We start from the raw sequence: 22,415 nt of genomic DNA on the forward strand, positions 1-22,415 counted from the left end.
TTCATTTCTGTGAAGATGAGGATGTATTTCAGGACAATTTATTTAGGGATTATCATTTGTAAATATACTAGAAAAGACAATGAAGGATTAATATTTAATTTTAGGCCATTATGGGGTAATTAAATTTAACATTACCATACTCCATCCTTATTTTCTATCAGAGATGACACAAATTTTGAACAAAATCAGCCTTGCTTGTAAATCTGTTCGAGAAGAATTACCGAAAAAAATTAAATATGTTTTACTTCTGCCAAATATTACTATCATTAATTTTACTTTTTTTTATTATGATTTGGATGTAGTTTTAGTGTACTGGGTTACTTTGTTGGATGTATAGAGAGATCAGGAATCAGCTAAGAACTTTCGCATTTCACTCATTCTATTTTCAGTCTCATGTTGAGTCACGTAGAACAAGAGTTGCAAGGAACGATGAGAAGGAAAAATCCTCGTCAAGTGAAACAACATACCTAATCTTTTTGTTGGAAGGAGCTGCAATGGGTGCGGCAGACGGCAGTGACTACTGGTTAGAGTAGAAAGAGATTAATGCCACACATATTCATGTGTTGCTTAACTATGACCAAATTTCATCCTACCTCATGTGAGTTTTTTAAGTCTTCGTAAATATTGCAAACAGTAATATACTAGCTTCTTAATCTACCTAAAGTTTCGTTATCCTATTCTATCATATAGGTTATTTTGGGAGGTAAATCCTGATACCTCATTGAACAATTTTTCACGTTGGTTCTGAAAATACATAGCGTGCAGCTAACTGACATAACAGACTCTAAACTAGTTGCACTTAGTTGGGGTCTAATGAATGAGGCCACTAGCTACCTGATTTACAGCGCAGTGCGGAGGGAAAATGACGCGATGCGATGGTGGCGCTGTGCGAGACAGAGAAAAGCGCCAGAAAAGAGAATGCTGTGGTGTCCGGTGAGTGGGACGGTGAGGTGAGACGGACAGTAGCAAGAGAGGTGTTCGGAAGTGGCTGGTTGGGTGTAGAAAGGATGGAGAGAACACAAAAAGGGGGTGTCGTGAGGGCAGGGGTGAGGGTGACTGGGTGAGCAGCACTAGTGAGAGGGAAAATTGATTAGAGTTCTCACTTTATATATATATGGTTGGTGAAATGACTAAAAAACCAAAGTGAAAAATAAACTACTAAGGATGTTTAAGTAATTTAATACATTCGAAAAATACAGGGACAGGTCCCCACTTGGGTTCTTGCACCTATGACCTTTTAGGTGAGTATGAAAAAATTATGTTATTTGAGCTATAATTCATTGGCAATTCAATCAATTCAATTTGATAAACAAAAAGAATACATATGCATATGCAGGAATTTTTTATGAAATAAAATAAAAAAATTATTATTTTCCAAAACCCAATATTCCAACTTTAATTTTAGGAATCTTTAATTTTAGGAATACGATTTTTTTTTGTTAGAGTGAGGCAACTCTTTAAATTTTATAAAGTTAGCCGCATCCACCAAACTTCTTCCAAATTTTCAAAAATTCCAATTTTTAAACTTCTTCCAAATTTTCAAAAATTCCAATTTTTAAGCTATTATCATCGTCTCCAATATTATATAAGAGTACACAAAAATACACAAACAACAAAAACATGGCTTTTTCAATATCGCCTGCATCAATGACAACTATTATCATCGTTTCCAGAAATATACAGATACATGAGAATAAATCATATTTAACAATATTTTTTTCTATTATAAATAAAAAAAACTATTATTTCCCCAATAAAAATATGACTTATTCTTGTATACTCTTATATATTTCTATGTACTATAGAGACAATAATAAAAGTTGCCATTGTCCGTTGTGAAGCTTAAGATGATAATGGTTGCCATTGTCTGTTGTGAAGATTAAGAATTTGAGTTAGGCGCCGGATTAGGCGAACTTGTTTTAAATAAAAAAAAAATTATATTTAAAAAATTAAAGTTGAAAAATAAGGCTTTCGAAAATAATTATTTTTTATTTTATTTAAAAAAAATCCTGCATATGCATATTTATAATAGTAAAGGAGAAAAAAACCTTTATGACTTGACAATTTGCGGTCTAACTCAACATTAACACAGTATAATAACATATGTTAAATTAGACTAACAACACAAACATACAAATATATACTCCTGCATCATATTGTAAGGGGGATAATAATTTACGGTTACAGAAAAATAAGTGGAGAATTGTCTTGGAGCTTCCCTAACTCGAATAGGGTAATAATATTTCCAGATCTTCTTCAGTTCTTGTTGAGTGTGTTTAATTCTTTATTATGTTCTGAATGAAGTGCTCCATCAGAAGGTGTCTCCACAAGTAGGTATCATCTGCACATATAAGAGTTGCTCACCACACATTCTACCATAAGCTAGCTGAGTATATATAGTGCTTTACTACACGTGATAAATATCTTCCAATTACTTAACTGTCACTAAATGCCACATAACTAACTCAATAACAACTTGAATGTTAATTCTGCTACTAACTACACTACTGAACTATTACTACTGCCAACTAGCCTCTCAGTTATGTAATACAATGGGCAAAGAAATAAACTGAAACCAGCACCACGAGAAAAAAAAGTTAAATAACCAAAGGCTCAAAGGCAATGCAATTGAGGAACAAACAGTTCAAAACTAAAATTCCATATTTATTATACTTCAGCAAGATAGCTCTAACTAATCCTCTACGATAAAACCAGTCAACCCCAAAAAAAGCCAGCAAGAAAGCATCAAAAGCCTAACATGCCTCAAAATCTATAATACGAAATTCATCAAATATTGTGCATGATTCACGGAAAAAAATATGACCAACCTGTGGATTTAGATCCCTAGCCTTATTTGATGGTGGAGCTTCGAACAGTCAAGCTTGTGGAATATCAATTTCAATTTTCTTATTTTTCATTTCTTTACCATTAATGTTTTAAAACATTTTTCAGCAAAGCTTTTTTTTTTTAAAAAAAAAGGAAAAATTAAACCAAGCTATGAATTTTCCCAACCAAGCTCCTCAAATCCTTGTCAGAGCTTCCCCCTTCTCGAATAGACTGAAGCGACGCTTCCCGAAGCTTCAGCGCCCGAGTTGCCTCCGGGTCATCGCCTACACTCACCGACTCAGCCAAAACTCGGGCAAACTCATCCGAGTCAGGAACCGCTCTGTCCCCTTCACAAACCTTCTTGGCCACCTTCAACTCTTCCACAAGCAGCGTAGCATCCACAAATTGGTCCGCAGACATAGGCCACGCCAGCACCGGCACACCGGCAACCACCGATTCCATCACCGAGTTCCACCCGCAGTGACTGACAAACGCCCCAACCGCCACGTGTCTGAGTATCACAACTTGCGGGGCCCAACCCCTTATAACTAAACCCCTCCCAGCCATCCTATCCTCAAACCCAGACATGAAATCAACGCACCGATCATCCCCTCCTTCTTTTACCGACCACACAAAGTGGACCCCACTTTTCTCCAAAGCTGAACCAATCGCAACTGTCTGTTCCACCGAAAGCACAACCTGGCTTCCAAAACACAAATACACCACCTCGCGGCGGTTTCGCTTATCAAGCCACGAAACGACGTCGTTTATTGGAACAGAACTAGTTCCTCCTCTTTCTGAGATAAACGACGAGTTCTTTTGGTTTAGGCCTTCCGGATCTGGAAGTAACGGTCCGACCGCCCAAACGCGATCATGGCGAAGCTCCTTCTTTAGGTGTTCAAGATATGGCTTCTCCAACTCGTTGAACGAGTTAATAACGAGTCCCCAACTGGCTATGTTCGCGAGGAACCAATCCCTAAAATGCTCCGAACCGGGGACACCCGATGCATATCTTCGGAACAACGGCGAGACCTGCCACCAGGGGTATTTTGGGGAATTCGGGAGGGTGTGGAAGGAAACGAGTTCGTTTTGATCGTTAGGGTTTTGGCGGTTGGGGACATGGGCCCAGAGGAAGTATATGGCGGAGAGAGCGAAGGATCCAGAAGGGGAAAAGACGATTCTGCGAATGTTGAGGTGGGTGGCGAGGTTTTGAGTCCATCCGGAGAACATGTCGGAGATGATGAGTTGAGGAGGGGAAGGGTGGGAGTGGAACCATTGGAGGAGAGGGTTGTAGAGGTTGGAGAAAGAGAGCATGAGGGAAGGCACGGAGGTTGGCATGCCTTTGGAGTTTTCTACGCCCGGAGGGAGGGATGGGTGGGAAGGTAAGGGGAGGACCAAGGGGTGGATGATGGCTGAGAAAGAAGAGAGGAGAGGGTCGAGGAAGGTGAGGTTCTTTGGGGTGGTGAGAATGGTGATGGTGATGGCGGTGTCGGTGGAGGCTAGCTTGTGGGTTAGGTCTAAGAGGGGTATCATGTGGCCCTGTGATGGAAACGGAACCACCAGGATGTGGGGTGGTGGTGGGTTGTTGCCGCTTGGACCGTTCATGGTTGAATTGAGAAGGGCAGAAGGGTGTTTCCCAACTTGGTAAACTAGATCATAATACTAACTAAGAAGAGACAGTGAAGTTGATATGAAGTACGCCGTTTATGAGTCAAAGTATCAAAGTATAAGTCATCCATCGTTGGCGTTGCAAGACTTAACAGGCCTGCTTACCTTACCTACCCTCACCCCAGCTAACTGCTAAGGACAAACTATCTTAACGAGAGACCGAAAGGATTTTAAATTATTTTAATGATTATTTATTTTTATGGGTGTTTTTCTCTATACTTCTTAAATAATCATGAATTTATATTTAAATGTTTTAACTATAAAAAATTATTTAAATGTTTTTAAGTTTGTTATATGAAAATAATTACTTTACATAAAAAAATATTTATTTAAAGGAAATTATATCATGTAACATTGAAAGTTAAATTATGTCACTTAATTTTTATGCATTGTAGTAAAAAAAATTTATATAGATAACTAATTATATATTATTATATTAGTAAAAAAATTATTTTTTAAATTCATTACTTAAAAAATTATTATTGTATAAAATTATTTATACTGTAAATATATTAAAACTAAATTATATATATTTAGCCTACGAAAAATGTGGCTTCAAATTTATTTACTTTGAAAAAGGGAGCTCAAATCACTAATATTTTCGGAAGTCAATCAACATTTTAAACGTATATCACGGGAAGCGAGAAAAAAAGTTTAAATAAAAAACTTTAAAAAGTTGGTTAGAATTATCTAATAAATAATTTATTTATTAAGATAGTCTTTGAAATTATTTTATCATATAAATTTAACCTAACATTGCATACCTGTCCTTTTCTAAACATGCTGATATGCTATTTTGTATTAAAAAAAAAAAGTATTGGACATGATGCTAGTATGGTACTTTATCAAAGACAATAAACTAATCAAGTCATGAACATGTTTCTATCCCATGGAGATTACAGAGGCCATCATGTTAAACTTGAAGTTTACAGTTTAGCTTCCTTAGTTTAGCTAAAAGTGATGTCAACTGTCAAGTCAACAGCATCAAACAAAATATAAACTCAGACAACCTTTGATATGATGTCAAGTAAACCTTTCGACTAAATTTCAATAGTGGTGTTTGAAAAAGACTTTCACTATCAAATTTAAAATTTACTATATCCGGAATGTAATTCTAAGCACCATATTAGTTTTTGAACCTTTCTCAACGATGAGCCAACAAACGAATATACCCGGAATGTAATTCTAAGTACCATATTAGTTTTTGGACCTTTCTCAACGATGAGCCAACAAACAAAATGCTGAGCTGGCTCTAACTTATAAGGCTAGACAAAGGACTAAATGATATTGTTCTGTTTTAACTTTTAATCAAAGCAAAATCAAGATTGCTTTGGAGAAGGAGTGGAGATAGGACGTTTTGCACATCATATAAACTCTTCTTCATCTTCTCATTGTTGCCTTATTTAAATGTCAAAACGAAACATCGATGTACAACTGCATGTCTAGTGTGACAAGACAAAGTTAGCTCAGCATTTAGTTTGCTGATTTAGTATTAGAAAAGATCCAAGAACTATTATGATGCTTAAAACTGAATCTGGGAGACCAATATAAAAAATTTTGAATGAGATACTAAAATGATAAAAGTCGGAAATCTAATGGACTACTTTCGGATTTAATCTAAACCTTTCATATGACGAGGCCGGAAAATCTAACGACCGAATACTTTAACAATTCTATAAGGAGGTTCCCTTCTTTGCTTCTAGTTTTTGATAGATTGACCTCTTCTGATGGATCCACGCCTTATTATATATAAGTAATTGAAATCATAAATGTAATTCAAAATCATCTGCAATGTCAATGTAGACATCTAAAGCGAATGGATCAATGTAACTCATCAACACAATAATCCTGAAAATACTAAAGAAATATCTATATGCATCCACAAGGACCTCAAGTTTCTCATATCTTTACTACTTAACAAGAACATAAGGCTAGAAGATTCCTGTTCCAGTTAGCCTGACGTAACAAACACGATAATCCCTTCTATTTTTTTTTTCTTTCTTTTCTTTTATCCTAAACTGAGTGTGTCCACACAAGTAGGCATCATCTACACATATAAGAGTTTCTCACCGATCTGTGCAAGTCTTGACAATCATGTGTGAAAAGCAAGAAGCCACAGCGCAGCAAAATCCTGGGTTTAAAACCTAATATACTGTGCTTGATCACCAAAGTTTGTTTTTGAGCCAGAAAAGGACGAAGACAACTCCGAAAACAATAGCAACAGGAGCCCACTTCCGAATTAGAGCCTACAATGGAGATTTGGTTTCAGATTATAATTTTATCTATACTCAATGATCTAAAAAAAGAAAAACAATGGGTTAAGATATATACCAAAACCAGCACCATGAGAAAAGTTTTACATAATCAAAGGCAATAATGCAATTGAGGAACAGTTCAAAACTAAAAGTTCCAAATTTATAACAGAACAATTTAACATCTGTATATCCCACCTAACAGTAAAGAACTATCATCTAAAGAAAAGGGTCTTAAACTCTGATCAGTATTATTATATTTCAGCAAGATAGCTCTAATGCTCTATTACAAAATCTGAGCATACTGCAAGGTTCTATAAAATTTATAAAACCACTCAGTTTAAAACCAGGAAGATAGCATCAGAAACCTAACATGCGTCAAAGTCTACAGTACGAAAATCATCAAATATCATGCATGATTCTCAAAAACAAAATATGACCAACCTGTCGATTTAAATCTCTAGCCTTATCAGCATACATGCGGGATTCTGATGATAAACGACTGGACATTTGGCTGACCTCTGTATGATGAAATTATCACATGGAATTAAAAACAGCATATATATCATAAAGTACAAACATACACATATGAAAAGGATATATGAGAAAATCACATATAAGGAAAGGAATAAGAGTAGAACTATGAAATTTTAGCAGGGATTTTTGAGAAAAATCACAAGCAGTGGAAGCCAAATAAAACTAATTTAGTGTTTGTATCATTGATTATGTCATCTCTATTACTTCCCCAGTCAAGGGTCTTACAACACATTCTACTATAAATCTAAAAGACTTTTAAACCAGGCTTAACATACCAATAAGATCAACTGAGAATAGAGACAAATATCTGTGAAATGCCAATCATTTGGACATTCGTAATAAGTATCACAATTTACGGTCAGAAAAGATCATCTGACAGCTCCAAAGAAGTGGCTTCATTAAAATAAATATATAATTGAAAAAATTTAACCACGTAGAAAGCCTAGCTACATTTGACGAACATATAATAAAGGCCCCAACTTTCATATTATAGTCAACAAAACAAGGCTCGTAATGTAAATTTAGTTACCCAGATGAAGCAGACCAAGCAATTCAAAGATAAAAAGCTAACATTAAAATTAAACTAAGAAATATCTTACGGTCCAATTGTTCACCAACACCAAGAACTTCCTGCACATTTCGAGTCATTATCTGGTGGACTTCATAGAGTTCATCATTCAACTTTGAAATATTGCGCTGTGTATGAGTATCCTGGTAAAGTTTCTTTGTTTTCTGTATAAATGTGTCTGTTCACATTTAAAAAGAAAGGGCAAAAAAAAAGGGGAACGTAAACACCAGAGTAGTAAGAAAGAAGTACAAATGATACATGACATGATAGAAACAGATATCTACCAAACTTAATGAAGGCATAAGGTCTGGCAGCAGTTTCAATTTGAGACCCATTAACACGCTCAAACTCGTTCCTTAGCTCTTCAAGATATTGAAAAGCTAGTTTCTTAGGGTATGCACGATCACACATTGTCAAGTAACATACACGTCCTTCTATTATATAACTAAAGAGCTGTCAAGGCCAACTTTGGCTATGAAATTATTCCGAACGAAGTTCACATAAATTATAAACAAATATAACTAATATGAAAATCCTATTATAAATAAAACAGACTCCAGCTTATTCTAAAGCATCAGACCGAACAATTTGCAGCTATAAAGATAGAAATAAACACGAGTAAAGGAAGTGGTACCAAAGCCAAGCAAATCATGTTTGTGAATAGGAAGCCTAATATTATCTCAAAGATAAGAGCATGTTAACCAAAAGCAATATCAAACTACAGATATTTCCATGACCCTAATAAACTACACCTTGCTTGTTATTGTGTCTGGTATCATCATTGATAATGATGAAATTATCAGTGAGAAGCATATTCTTACATTCATTTACAAGATGCATAAGGTAATGTAAAAGCAGAGAGATACAGAATAACCAAAGAACTCCTTACTAATAACCACAGTATAATCATGACATTATCAAATATATAAAGAGAAGGATACTGGAAGACATAAGGGCCAGTTTCAATTGACATCCTCGACGCCTCATTGTGCCCTCTTGAGAGATTCTTAAATAAAGCCTTAACTTGCTGTTTGTAGAATTCAGCATCTTTAAGATCGCGACCATCATCCAGTCCTTCAGCTAGTGGAAGGCCGTCAGTGACACGGGCAATCATAGTCAACTTCACCATCTTTTACAGTCTATACCTTTGTAACAAATCCAAAATACACTGCACCATAAATATGAAAGATGGTCACAAACTAAAGTTGGTTAATGTTAAAGGCTAGAAAAGGGTCCAACAGGGGGGGGACGGGTGGCCCTTTTCTTAAGCAAAAACAACTAAATGTTGGAAGAAAAAATTCATCAATTTATAAAAACAGTTCTTCCTGAATTGTTTTAGGATTCTATTTTCATGACAATTCAATCAAACTTAAGTTTAAATTAAATAGATAAACAATTAAGTGAAAATAGTTAAAATGATTCTGTTTAATGTGTTAAACACTAAGCATTATAATTAATAAACACAAAATATAAATATAAAAGAATATATAAGTATGTAAGTTTTTCTTTTTCAAAAAAAAAAATAAAAGAAAAAAGATATGAACAATTGAAATTTTAAAAAGGATGTTGTCTTTCCTCAAACTGACAACCCGTCTGTGAAAGATAGGTCTTTTTTGGCCTAAAATTAGAAGTAACAAATATGTATTGTGTTTTGCATCCTGTTAAACACTAGACACAAATTGATAATTTGATAATAAAGATGGAACTCAAGCACAAATGCAATGCAATACACCAGAGAATGCAACAATCCCCACTGTGATTTGCCGCACTACAAGTTCTCACTCACTACCTCAATTCAAACCAAAAGAGACATGAATTAAACAAATGATACCACTTATTACTTATTACCACTAGTGATCTAAGAGATATCATGCGAAAAAAATGTGCTACTTCATGAGCTTCACCTAATGGGCTCCATAGAATTTCTGAAAGAGATAGCCCTATAGCGACCTAAGGTCCATTAGATTTGTTCAGTTGTTAGCTTGTTGGCTTAATAACTTACATTTTTGTTACCCAAATAAAGTAATACCCTCCTAGATGCTCATTGCAGACTATACACACAAATTCGAAATGATGGAAATGTTAATGAATCAGCAACTACATTTGTAATTTTGGCCCCAAAATTGACATCAGATCCTGGATCTGTCCCTGTTCATAAAGTTAATCCTAAATAAGATACCGCTTATATAATCAAAGCAAGCAGAATCGTTGCAAAAGCTGAATATTCATATTGGATTTAAAAAAAAAGGAAAAGAAATCACGAAACCAATCAAATTACACAACAATGGTGGTAATTGGAGAGAAAGCACGATTGGTTTTTTTTTCTTTTGCATACCAGAAAATGTGGTGGAACTGGCTCGAGAGGGAGAGATCGCCGCCGCAAAATGCTAATTCCGACTGGGAATGCGCCGGTGCCACCGCTGCGAGTGTCTTTCTCTTCTCTGTTTGTGGAATTAGGGTCCTCTTTCTTTCTTTCTTTCTACTCTCTCTCTCTTTCTCCGTGACTACTGACTACGTGTCTCAGCCACTCGGGGACTTTTCTTCAATTTTGTGTTCGTTTCTTTGTTTTTTGAACTTTTTTTTTTCTTTTGTTTTCTCGTTTTATAAATGAGGTTTTGGATTCGGCTTTATTTTTTCTATGATTGAGGGTGTCAAAAAAAAAGTTTAGATTTTTAGTTGTGTATGTTGAGTTAAGAAAATAAATAACACATTGATGATCACAAACATGTTAATTGGGCTAATAACCAAGTGAGTTTTTGATAATGTGATTCAAGTGTATAGGCCTAAATAATTTTTGTTGCAGTCCAAACTTTGGAAACCCAATGAATTGAAACTGCTGAATGGATAATGATCCACTAACCCAATCCATTAGCTTTCAAGCAAAAGAGAAGTTATCCTAAACTAAGTCTCGGACAAATTCTCTTCGGGTAAACACAAGAAGAAAGAGAGAGTGCTTCACTTTTGTGACACGTTATCGGTTATCATTTTACAACCAGTTGGAAGGGACAATTTGACCGATTGCTTTAATAGATGAAAATCGATATAATATTTTAGAATGATTAAAAAACACTTTATCTTTCAAATAAATAGTTAAAAATCGAAATAGATATTCACTCTAATAAATCTATTAAAAGAAAAATAGTTATGTAAACCATTAAAGATTGAGAACTCCTACTTCATTACTTGTTATTACGTTATTTCCGTGAACTCTGGTGATGGTAGATTAGGTCAAGCAGAGAGTGGATACTTAGAAAAGTACTACGATATTTAATTAGAGAGTAATTGAAAAGACTGTGAAGAGCTAGGAAGCACCCGTACGACACGGAATATAGACACGACACTAATACGTTTAACACGTTTTTTTTATAAAAAATTGGATACGATACATTTAGAATACGTTGTGGATTAAAATTTAAATAATATATTAAATTAATAAAATATCATATTGTAAATATAAGAGTAAATATAATTGTATAAAAAAGTTTTAAAATTATACAATTATTAAAAAAATAAAAAATTTTAATCTATTTTTGTCATCTCGCTAACAGAAAATATATCAATTTCTTTTCCTCCAAGTCCATCATATGCAAACACCACAGCTTCCATCATCTGCAAACACCACGCACCACACAATGTAGTTCTTCAGTTCGTCTTCAATCTCTATATCTTCTATTCTTCCTCTTCTTCAATATAACGCAGAGAACCAGGAACCGGTTAAGCTAGTGATTAAATAAGCTACCAAAGACAAACGGTAAATATATTTAGGTTTTGATTTATTAATTATTTTATTTTTAAATTTTAATTTTAATTTGTTTTAATTTTAGAATATTTTAAAATTAGAAAGAAAAAATTGGTTAATCGGGCCATAAAATCACAAAATCAATTGAAGATTTGCAGTCCAGCAGAAAGATTCGTCTCATGAACATCTGAATCGGGTCGAACTCGTTCAGATTCGTGACCGCTCCACCAAAATTCTGCACCACAAAAAGACATACCGCCAATACGCTCGTTTGAAGTATCCACTGTGTGTCAGTATCGGATTCGTATCCGACACGGATACGGCAGCACCATAAGAGAATTCGTGCTTCATATGTAAAAAGTGGATAAATATTTATCAAATTTTTCTATACTTTATAATTTAGGCTAAAATAATAAAATATTGAGCAAAACAAGTTTATTCTTTCAAAAAAAGAAAGCGATTTCTTTTGGCGTCTACTCAATTATTACTTTTTGACTAATATCACATCAATTGTGGAACGTGAGATTAAATCCAAAAACTTGCCGTTTCAACCATTTTGATCACTATTAAGAATAGTTAGTTCTTAGTACTAGGGCTTAAAGATCACTAAAATAATAAAATTGTCAATGTGACTTTTCAAACTACCAAAACAATTAGGGTGGTGAAACCCACCAGCATGTGGAGGGCGTGTACTTGTGTGCAGACTAAATGGTGTGTGGTCCAATATCATGAGTTTCATAACTCAAATGGGTCAAGCCCAATGGCTAGTTAGTTACTTGGGATAGTGACACCCATTAAAACGTGGGGTGCTTATAGACCTTCAGGATATCTTTTCAAATCTTTATGGATTGTGAAACAATGCTACACAAATTTAAAAATCTCCATACCTACAAAGATCTCCTCATATATACAACCTGATTTGTATCATTTGACAAGCTTCTATATATTATTGCCATAGTTTAATCATCATCATTTTTTTCCCATAGCCTCGAAATTTGTTAGCATGAAGAATATATAGTCCCATTTAAACTTTTCTTAAGTTAAGTGACATTGCAAAGAAAATATATCTAAACAAAAAATCAACTATGATAGTTATGCGTATAAATAAATTTTTTGTTTCCCATATTTTTAAATTATTTTAACATATATTTTACATATACTTTATATTAATAGTTGATTCGATAACTAATTTTTGATAAACATGTAGTATAAATAGATATTATACTGTTAACAAAAAAAAATCAAAACTTACAAGATTTAATTTGTATAAATTTATTGTTGCATGATGACTTAAAATAAAGATGGTAATATTGGATTCGAATATTGTATTTTGGACATCTAAAATGGCTTTGATGTCAGTTTCTTAAACGACACTTAAAAATATTCTATAAAAAACTCTAACACTCAAGTCAATAAATGTATTTACAGTTTGTGTAAAACTTGGATTAAAATTACTTGAAGTGTAAAGCTATGTTTGTTTTGAGGTACAAAAATTGATATTAAAAGACTAAAACTTAGTATTATGTTTATTGGTTTGAGATTATAACTAAAATTTTAGTTTCAAAACAAAAATTTCAGTTCTTTCAGTACTTCTAAAAAATAGAGACACAAGAGACTAAAAATTTAAAAGACAGGGAATAAAATTTTAATAATAATTTCATCCAAAACTACCCTCTCATTTCAAATTTAATAATTCAAGTTTACCCTTCATTCAAAACTAACTAGGACTCCTTCTTGTTATCTATTGCTTCTCTTTACACATCTTGAAGCACAATCATCGTCCAAATCTTGCTGAAGCTTCTGTCTCATCGCTGTTGCCAAGACCATCTCTTCCTTGTTATTGTAGCTACTGTGACACTGGTAAGTCAGTGCCAGAATAAACAAATTAAAACAGGGACATAAAAAACAGGATAAATAAAAAGAAAAAAGAAGTATGAAGAAAGAGAGAGAGAGAGAGAGAAATAAAAAGAAAAAAGAAGTATGGAGAGAAAGAGAGAGGGGGAAAATGGTAAACTTTTTTGTCAGAGGCAAACTCGGCGCCGAAGAGGGGAATGGCACTAGCGAAATGGAGTGCTCTGATGAAAAAGTACGGAAATTGAAAAATGAGAAAGGGGAAAAGGATGGCATCAGTGTTGGGTTAGGTTTCTTTTTTTGTTTTTTTTATTTTAAGTAGTAAGAGTAATTTAGTCATTATATGTATTTTAGTCTCTATTTTTATTTTGAACAAAAAATACTAAGACATAATTCGGACATGTACATCTTACATTAAACCTAATACTCTATCTTTTAATTTCTATCTTCTAATTTTAATTTTTTAGTCTCAGTCTCTATTTTTTAATATCTATTTTCTAGTTTCAGTCTCTTTTTTAAACGCTACTAAACGCTACTTAAGAATATTTATAAAGTAGAAAAATAATTTAGTCATTAATAAAGTGAATTTCTTAATTGACAGTGAGTGGTTATTTCTCTCGCCGTATGAAAAGTTATGTAAAGTGAGTTAGTTATCATTTTCATGTGGACAACCAAAATAGTGGGAATGAGTTGTTAACTTGCTCTGTAAATCGGCTTGAAGTCAAGTCATGAGACCCAAATTTTGGTTCATTCTAAAATACGATCCGCTTGCATGGTCCTACCCAAGGTTCTGAAAACCAAATCGGTCATCGAACCGTTCTAGTTACTGGTTCACTGGTTTATAGGTTCAACCGGTTCGACCGTAGTTGAATCGAAAAAACCGTTTTATAATAAAATAATAAATAAAATATAAATAAACATATTAAAATATAATTATAATCTAATATAAATCTTAAAATATCATCCAAATTAAAAGTACTACAAAAACCAGAATGTTATGATCGCATTCAAATACACTCAAAAGTCAAATAACAAAAACAACCAATCAAACATAAACATAAGATGCCAACATCCATTTAATTCAAGTTTGTCATCAATCATCAAAATCTGCCATAACTTGTTGTAGATTTGCTTCGTTGATATCATCACCTTCACGTCCACTACTTAGACCAGAAAAATCAAGTGGTGCAGCATAAAATGTACTACTACTACTACCATCACCACCACCACCTTGATCTAAATTAGCATCAATCTCATCTAACAAAATATATTAACACATTATCAATAATAATGGTTCATTTGAAAAGAAGGTTCATTTGAAGCAAAATTATTTTCAGCATTATTATTCCTAGGCAGTTCTTGGTTGATTCTCTCATCCATACCTAAACAATACCAATAATCTAATAATGGTTTTTTCCAATTATAATATCACAACAACCCACTCCAACCCAATAATCTCAAGTTCACAACAAACACCATCCAAAATTATTCAAAATTATTCACAACTATTCAACAAACAACAAAATTCAATTCAATAAACAAAGAAAAATCAGTTGAGTAAACAATCATTATTAAACAAAGTTCACAGTTCAGTTCAGTTTAGTAACTTCAGTTCAATCAGTTCACACTTCACAGTTCAAAGAAAAATAAAATATCAGTAACTCACATATCAGTAATTCAGTATCACTGTATCAGTATATCAGAGACATACAACAGAGCTTCAGTGACTTTAGTTCACAGAGTTTCACAGAATCAAAAAATTATTCAACCATACTCATTAGGGAGACAGAAACATGCAACAAGCTTCAGTGACTTCAGTTCACAAAGCTTTACAGAATTAAAAAATTATTCAACCATACTCATTAGGGAGACAAAGATATGCAACACTGCAACAGTTATTCAATCAATTAATCAAACAATGATATCCAAAAATATATTACCTGGAAGGCTGGAAACTCGAAGACGCCTTCAACAGAGATGGAGGGAGACAGAGATACCGAGTGACCAAGACAAGGAGCAGTAGTGGAGTACCTTCGAACTGAGTGACCAACAGAGCTAACGGCGGCGTGGGTGCGCGACGGAGGCTTCAACGTTCCCACGGTGGCTGCACAATAGAAGGGAAGGAAGGTTGCGATGGCTGCTGCGCAATGGAGGGGAAGGGAGCGAGTTGACGGTGGTTGTTCGAAGGACGACGGTGGCGGCACGAGGAGGTGGCTGGACGAACATGAGGGACGATGAGCTTGATGAGATTAGGAGGAGCCCCACGTGAGAGAGGCGTTATGAGTTCTGGAAGCTATATCTGGTTGGGGGCTTAGGGCTAACTGAAGACTGAAACAATGAAATGACAACGTTTGGCTGGGCATTCAAAAAAATCAGCCGGGTCACAGTTCGGTTTGACCGACCAATTTTTGGCCAGTTCACCAGTTCAAATCCGGTTTTTAAAATTTTCGATTTTACTATTTGTCCGAATCATGTTTCTCAACGGTTAACAGTTAAATCGGTTCGACCGGCTGGTCCGAACAGATTTTCAAAACCTTGGTCCTACCCCATTTGGGTTAGCTCGGGCTACACAATACAGGTAAAGTAGAAGATTAGCTTTCTTGGACCGGTGTTATTAGACTCACATTTATGATTTTTTTTATAGGAAGGAGGCCAAAGGCCCAACTAAACAAAAAAAAGCACTAAACAGCCACTATCCTCGTGAACTTCATTCTTCTAATGTCAGCCAATAGATGATATTTCAACCAGGGAGGAGGATGAACATATCCTATGATTTCTGCCTCTTTCTCATGACCCATCTTCGCAAGAGCATCTGCGCAAAAATTCCTTTCTCTGAAGATATGCTTAATTCTGAATTTGTTCAACCTTGTGAGAATCTCCTTAATTGATCTAATAAGTGAAGAGCTAGCATGGAGATCAATTGAGGATTTTCCTATAAGGTTCACAGCACACATAGAGTCTAATTCTACCATCAGATTGGTGATACCCAAATCCACAGCAAGCTTAACTCCGACATATATGCCCCAAAGTTCTGCCATCGTGATGCTACACCGTCCAATGTTCATGCTAAACCCTGTGATGTAGTCTCCTTCAGAGTTCCTCAAAATGCCGCCGCAAGAACCTTGACTACCCGGTTGAAGGACCGAGCCGTCAACATTGAGCTTCACCCAATTCTCCTCTGGTGGTTCCCAACCCACTTGCTCATCTCTGGTATGTCTCAGAACCCTGCTACTCTTTTCAACATTTAAAAACGTTAAACCATAGTTTTCTGCAAGTCTATTCACTAAGAACAGAACTTGGTTGTACTGCAGATTTAGGTTGTTGAAAATTAAATCATTCCTACACCTCCAAAGAGTGTTACACGCGGTTACGAAAATAATGGTCCAAGACTGACCATTTTGGTGATGAGAGCCATTGAACAAGTTATTCTCTAACCATTCTTGGTAAGGCTGATTAAAGAATCTAGTCTGATTGGCTCTATTTACCATGCTGGTCCAGGTATTGCGAGCGTAAGGACAATCCCGCAAAACATGGAGCATGGTTTCCTCCTCCTCATTGCACCTCGGACATCTATCGTCATATGTAAGCCCTATTCTCCTTCTATTAGAATTTGTTAGGAGAGCTTCATGACTTAGGAGCCAGGTGAAAGCTTTTAGTCTCTGAGGAATTTTAATCTTCCATATCTGTTTGTGAATATATTTAGTTTCTCTACCTCCGTTAAAGTATGTCTCATAAGCTGACTTGATAGAAAATTCCCCGCTTGGGGTAGGCAGCCACCCCACCATGTCTTCCCCAATGTAGGCATTCGGCGCTTTAAGAATACGCAAATGATCAATAATTTCTTCAGGAAGATATTGTCAAATAGTGTCCCAATCCCAGGTTCCTTGCTCCATGACATAGGCAACAACATTCTCATTCAGTCTTTCCCCATCCAAGTGAGATATAGCTAAGTCTTCTAGCTTACCTATTCCTAGCACCCATAGATCCTTCCAAAACAAGACCCTATGACCATTACCGATCCTCCAGATGATATTCCTACTGAAATTCTCCCAAACTTTAACAATTCCACTCCAAGCATTTGAATTATTTGCTTTCATAAGGACCTTCGGGATAATATCTTCTCCGCAACCATACTTGGCCCTCATAATTTGCACCCAAAGCGATTGCCTCTTATGGATGAGCCCCCAAGCTAACTTCATGAGAAACAACTGGTTTGTCTCCTGTGCTTTTCGAATACCTAAACCTCCTTTTTCTTTAGTTTGACAAATTTTGTCCTAGTTCATCAGATGAATTTTCCTCTCTCCCTCACTGCTACCCCAAAGAAAATCTCTACAAACCTTGTCAATTTTGTTGCAGACAACAGTTGAAATTTTCATAGTTTGCATGCAGTAACTCGAAATAGTTGAGAGGACGGATTGAATAAGAGTGCATCTTCCTGCCAAGGAAAGAAACTTTTTCTTCCAGTTTGAGAGCTTCAATTGCATCTTATTAATAATGTGCTGGAAGTGATGTTGGCTGCACCTTTCATGGATGAGAGGAACTCCCAAGTACTTCCCTAAGTTAGCTGTTAAGGAAATACCTAGGTTTTGACTAAGTTGGTTTCTGACGTTGTGGTTTACATTCTTTGAGAAATAGACGCATGATTTGTTGAAACTAATCCTTTGACCAGAGCTGTCACAAAACAGGCGGAGTGCTTCTTTTATTACTTTCACCTGTCCCTTATCAGTTTTAGCAAATAAAACAATATCGTCTGCAAAGGGTAAATGAGAAATCTTAGGATCATTTCCTGTGAGAGAAATAAGTTCCTACTTTTTATCCTCTATTAATTTATTTATGAGTTGAGATAATCTTTCAATACAAAAAACGACTCACATTTATGATAATATCCATTCTCAGGAATAACTATACAGATTATTCATATATATATATATATATATATATATATATATATATATATATATTAAATTGTGTTAAGATTTTGTTTATAAAGTAAAATTATAAAAATAAAATAGACACGAATATTCTTATTTATAAAAATTAAAAAAATACATAACTTTTTTATTTTTTAAAATAAATATATTTTGTTTTTTATCTATTAATTGTTAGAAAATTATTATTTTTTAATTTATTTATGAACAATACATATATTAATTATAATTACAAATCAAATTACTTCACAATAAATAATTTATATAACGATGATCTTATTTATTGTCATAAATGTTGAATTAAATAAGTCATTATTACTTTTGATTTAGAATTAAATGAGAATAAAATGAAATATACTATTTTTTTTGAGTTTTAGGGTTTAATGGGTGACACACTCAAATATATATAGTAACTTTAAGGTTCTGGTTCTCAATATATCAAAGCTGACTCTGTAGCTCTTTTTCTATCAAAGAAATTATGATTCGGCCTTATCAGAAATACAGAATATTTTAGTTGAGGAAAATAAAAAAACCAAACTCTTTCAATCATGCTTATAAATTTAGGTATGTTTTCATATTTAAATATGTCTTTTTTAATGATTTAACATAGATTATCTTAAAATTAAAAGAATCAATAATTTTCAACAATTGACATCCGAGCTATTTATGATTGAATTATTAAAAAATAATTAAAATTTATTTTTTCTTATTCAGTATTATTTTTAAAGGATTTGGCGTTCACGGATTTAATCCCAATTATATGTATTATTGCTTTCTTATATATATTGTGTGGCAATAATTTCAAGTAAATAAGAACAATAATTTTATATCACAAAATATTTGTGAATTTTTTTTCGCAAATAAAGACGTGGTTTTTTGTATAATAAAGAATTTATATAAAGTTGCATTGTATATAAAATATATATTTGGAGTGTAAAAATCAAAATTTATTTTCTATATATTAGAAAGCATTAGTTATCCATATGTTATATATGCATTGTCTTTTACACATATATAATATGTAAGTATATATGTTACTATTTTTTTTCTGCAGTGACATTATTTGTGCTATTATTAATAGTGCAATTTTGGCTATATATTTTGGCTCCGGATATAGTTATAAGGATTAAGTTATCTTCATTAATTATTTTGTTATATAAAAAAAAATTTGTTGTGACTTTTTTATTATTTGAATTTTTTTTGTAAATTTAATTTTTGTATTAAACAAAAAAATTAATAATGATTAATAAAGATTCACAATATTATGGAATTATTATATATGGTGTTTTATTGTTTTATTTTTTTCTGTGTTATGTAAGTATTTTATATTTGTTATACAAAGGAATTAGTAATAATTTAAATTATTACACCTAATTATTTTATAAAATTTAGTTTTAAAATAAATTAGTTGAACATTAAGTCACCAAAAAAAAATTAGTTGAATATTATGCTACTAAAGTAGCTTCTTTTATGAAAACTGATTTATTTTAGAACATTAGGAATTGTTTAGCTTAAAAGAAGGTCTATATTTAGTCGAATTACATGCACATATTGATGATAACTATATGCTTGGGGTCACTAGCTAAACTTAAATCAATGTTCATTATTTATGTGTATAATAATCGATCCAAAAAAAGTTTATTATTTAACCAAATAATAAACATTGAATCTTGCGTTTATTTTTTATTTAATTATGTAACCACTAATTAGCCCAAAGAAAAGATGATGTTTAGCCAATTGATCGAAAATATATGCGATAAGAATTAGATATAATTCTCAGATTTTTATGTAAATATTGAGTCGATCCAAAGATATATAGGCTTATTGTTTGACAGAATTTTGTTGAGAATATTTTGTAAGTCGCACTAAATAAATTTATGTGTACGTAATTTATGTCGGTATGAATCGGCACAAAAAAAGTTCTGTACTTAGCTAAATTACATGTACATTTGTGATAATAAATTTGTAATACTTATGTGATTCCATGTGAACAATAAATTTGTCCAAAGATATACTTATTATTTGATAGAATTTATTATCAATGTTTGATTACAAATTTGTCTACAGATAGATTTACTGTATTAAAAATACCACTTAATTACAAATTAATATTTCTTTCCAAAGATTAAATATTAATGTTGTGTTGGATATTTGTGATAGATTTACCATCATATGAATTTCATCATATGAATTTTTTTTATATGATATATAAATTAGGTGAATATATTATTTTATTTTTAAAGTTAAGTTTATCAAGGAATGTTTCTAGATTTTGTTTTAAAGATTGAATAGGTCATTCTTTTTATGGATAAAGTCTCAAATAGCAAAAACTGAATCTTAAGAAGTGGAATTATTCAAATTGCAGAAGTCTTATGATAATAAAGTATAGGATTCTAAAAAGACTCAAAAAAATTTTTCTATTATTAGTAATTTATATTTCTTCAAATTATTATCGCATATGACATTTTGAGATAAATATGGTTGATAACTTATTTCAGTTCAGTGGGAGTAAATATATTTTTATTATTCTTGTATGTCAGTAGCATGCAGAATGTAATTATAGTTATATACTCAACTTTACAAGAGATAAATATAATCTCATTATAAAATTATAAAATTTAAAAATACATAAGGTTTATTATATTTTAGCAGTAGTATATATGATGGATAATAAGTTTGTACGCTTATAGTTATTGTGTACTTTATTAATATTTTTGACAAATATTTGAGTCAGTTAAAAATAGATCATTAAATTAAATAGTATCCAATCAAGTTTGTTATAACGTTACATGTTCACACATATGAAGCCAGAAATTAAAGTTAGAGTTCATTTGGTATTTAGATTTTGACTTTGTTGGATGTAAAGGTAATTTTTTAATCCACTGCAAGTATATTCATATGTTTATTAAAAGAGTTATTTGATAAAGTGTTGAGAAGACACTTATTACTCTTTCTATTAAAGCACTTAAATATAAAATACCTTTTTGAAGGTATCCATTTTAGTGACTATAAATACTTATCATAAATTATGAAACTAAATTTAAAAGACCACTTGAGTTATTTTGTGACATTGTATTAGTAATCTAATAGTTTAAATTTATTATTAAACAAGAGAGTTTAAAGTGTTTAAATGTCTAAAGAGTAAATTAGCACAAATTTCATAAATGCATGCATATTTGGTTTATAAGAAACAAACACCCCAGGTCTTTTATGTAAATACTATTCATGTGGGTGTCATCTCATTTTATGATATATTGTTTGTGCATATGTATACTCATATGGTTTAGATAAATTTAAAAATATAGATATTTCTGCAAAAATAAAGTATTTAGTTTTATTTTTACTTTGACTCGTGATTTCATAAAGTTTATTAAAGTTGAACCAGTTGGAAATAGATATGCATGAGATCATTTTTGCATATAATTTCTAAATTTTTTCATCTAAAATTGATATATGTTGTTGAGTATATTAGTATAATGATCATCGTGGTTTCGTTGCAATATTAATATGATAAAAGTTGCTTTAATTTCATAACTGATATATGAGACGAACCAGATTGTTAAAGTAATTAAAAAATAGCATTTGGATGCGCGCATAAAGTTTATAAGATGTGATTATCTCAGAAAAATATATATGTTGCCAAATGGGAGATTGTTAGGAAATTATTATTTTTTAATCTATTTATGGATGATACATATATTAATTATGATTGCAAATTAAGCTATTTATATAACGGCGATCTCATTTATTGTCATAAATACTAAATTAAATAAGTTATTATTACTTTTGATTTGAATTTTTTTCGGTGTCTTTTTTATTTGAAATTAAACGAGAATAAAATAAAAAATACTATTTTATTTGGAATTTAGGGTTAAATGGGTGTCGCACTTAAATATAAATAATGACTTTAGGATTTTAGTCCCAACATATCAAAGTCGCTTCCGTAGCTATTTTTCCATCAAATGAGTTACGATGAAGCCTTATTAGGGATATAGAAGGCTTTGGTTGAGTAAAGATAAAAGAACCAAACTCTTTCAATTATGCTT

The 22,415-nt window shown here is 32.7% G+C and overlaps 2 protein-coding genes across 4 annotated transcripts; both read right to left on the reverse strand.

Annotated features, from left to right (window-relative positions):
- Window positions 1-2,049: 2,049 nt before the first annotated feature.
- Window positions 2,050-4,610, reverse strand: LOC130956305 (flavonol 3-O-glucosyltransferase UGT89B1). The gene is made up of 2 exons (XM_057883345.1): window positions 2,829-4,610; window positions 2,050-2,341 (listed from the first exon to the last, which is right to left on the reverse strand). The coding sequence occupies exon 1, from the start codon at window positions 4,429-4,431 to the stop codon at window positions 2,986-2,988; it is 1,446 nt and encodes a 481-aa protein (XP_057739328.1). The 5' UTR covers window positions 4,432-4,610; the 3' UTR covers window positions 2,050-2,341; window positions 2,829-2,985.
- Window positions 4,611-6,197: 1,587 nt separating this feature from the next.
- LOC130957991 (25.3 kDa vesicle transport protein SEC22-1) lies at window positions 6,198-10,412 on the reverse strand. 3 transcript variants are annotated; one of them, XM_057884863.1, is made up of 7 exons: window positions 10,187-10,412; window positions 9,953-9,999; window positions 8,793-9,019; window positions 8,136-8,296; window positions 7,883-8,029; window positions 7,191-7,267; window positions 6,198-6,740 (listed from the first exon to the last, which is right to left on the reverse strand). In XM_057884863.1, the coding sequence occupies exons 3-7, from the start codon at window positions 8,978-8,980 to the stop codon at window positions 6,657-6,659; spliced, it is 657 nt and encodes a 218-aa protein (XP_057740846.1). In that variant the 5' UTR covers window positions 8,981-9,019; window positions 9,953-9,999; window positions 10,187-10,412; the 3' UTR covers window positions 6,198-6,656. The 3 variants fall into 3 exon arrangements, with proteins under 3 accessions (XP_057740846.1, XP_057740845.1, XP_057740844.1); XM_057884862.1 differs by having other exon boundaries at window positions 9,854-9,999; XM_057884861.1 differs by lacking the exon at window positions 9,953-9,999.
- Between the last annotated feature and the right edge of the window lie 12,003 nt (window positions 10,413-22,415).

The sequence above is a fragment of the Arachis stenosperma genome, chromosome 10 (genome assembly GCF_014773155.1).
Source record: "Arachis stenosperma cultivar V10309 chromosome 10, arast.V10309.gnm1.PFL2, whole genome shotgun sequence".
NCBI classification, from domain to species: domain Eukaryota; kingdom Viridiplantae; phylum Streptophyta; class Magnoliopsida; order Fabales; family Fabaceae; genus Arachis; species Arachis stenosperma.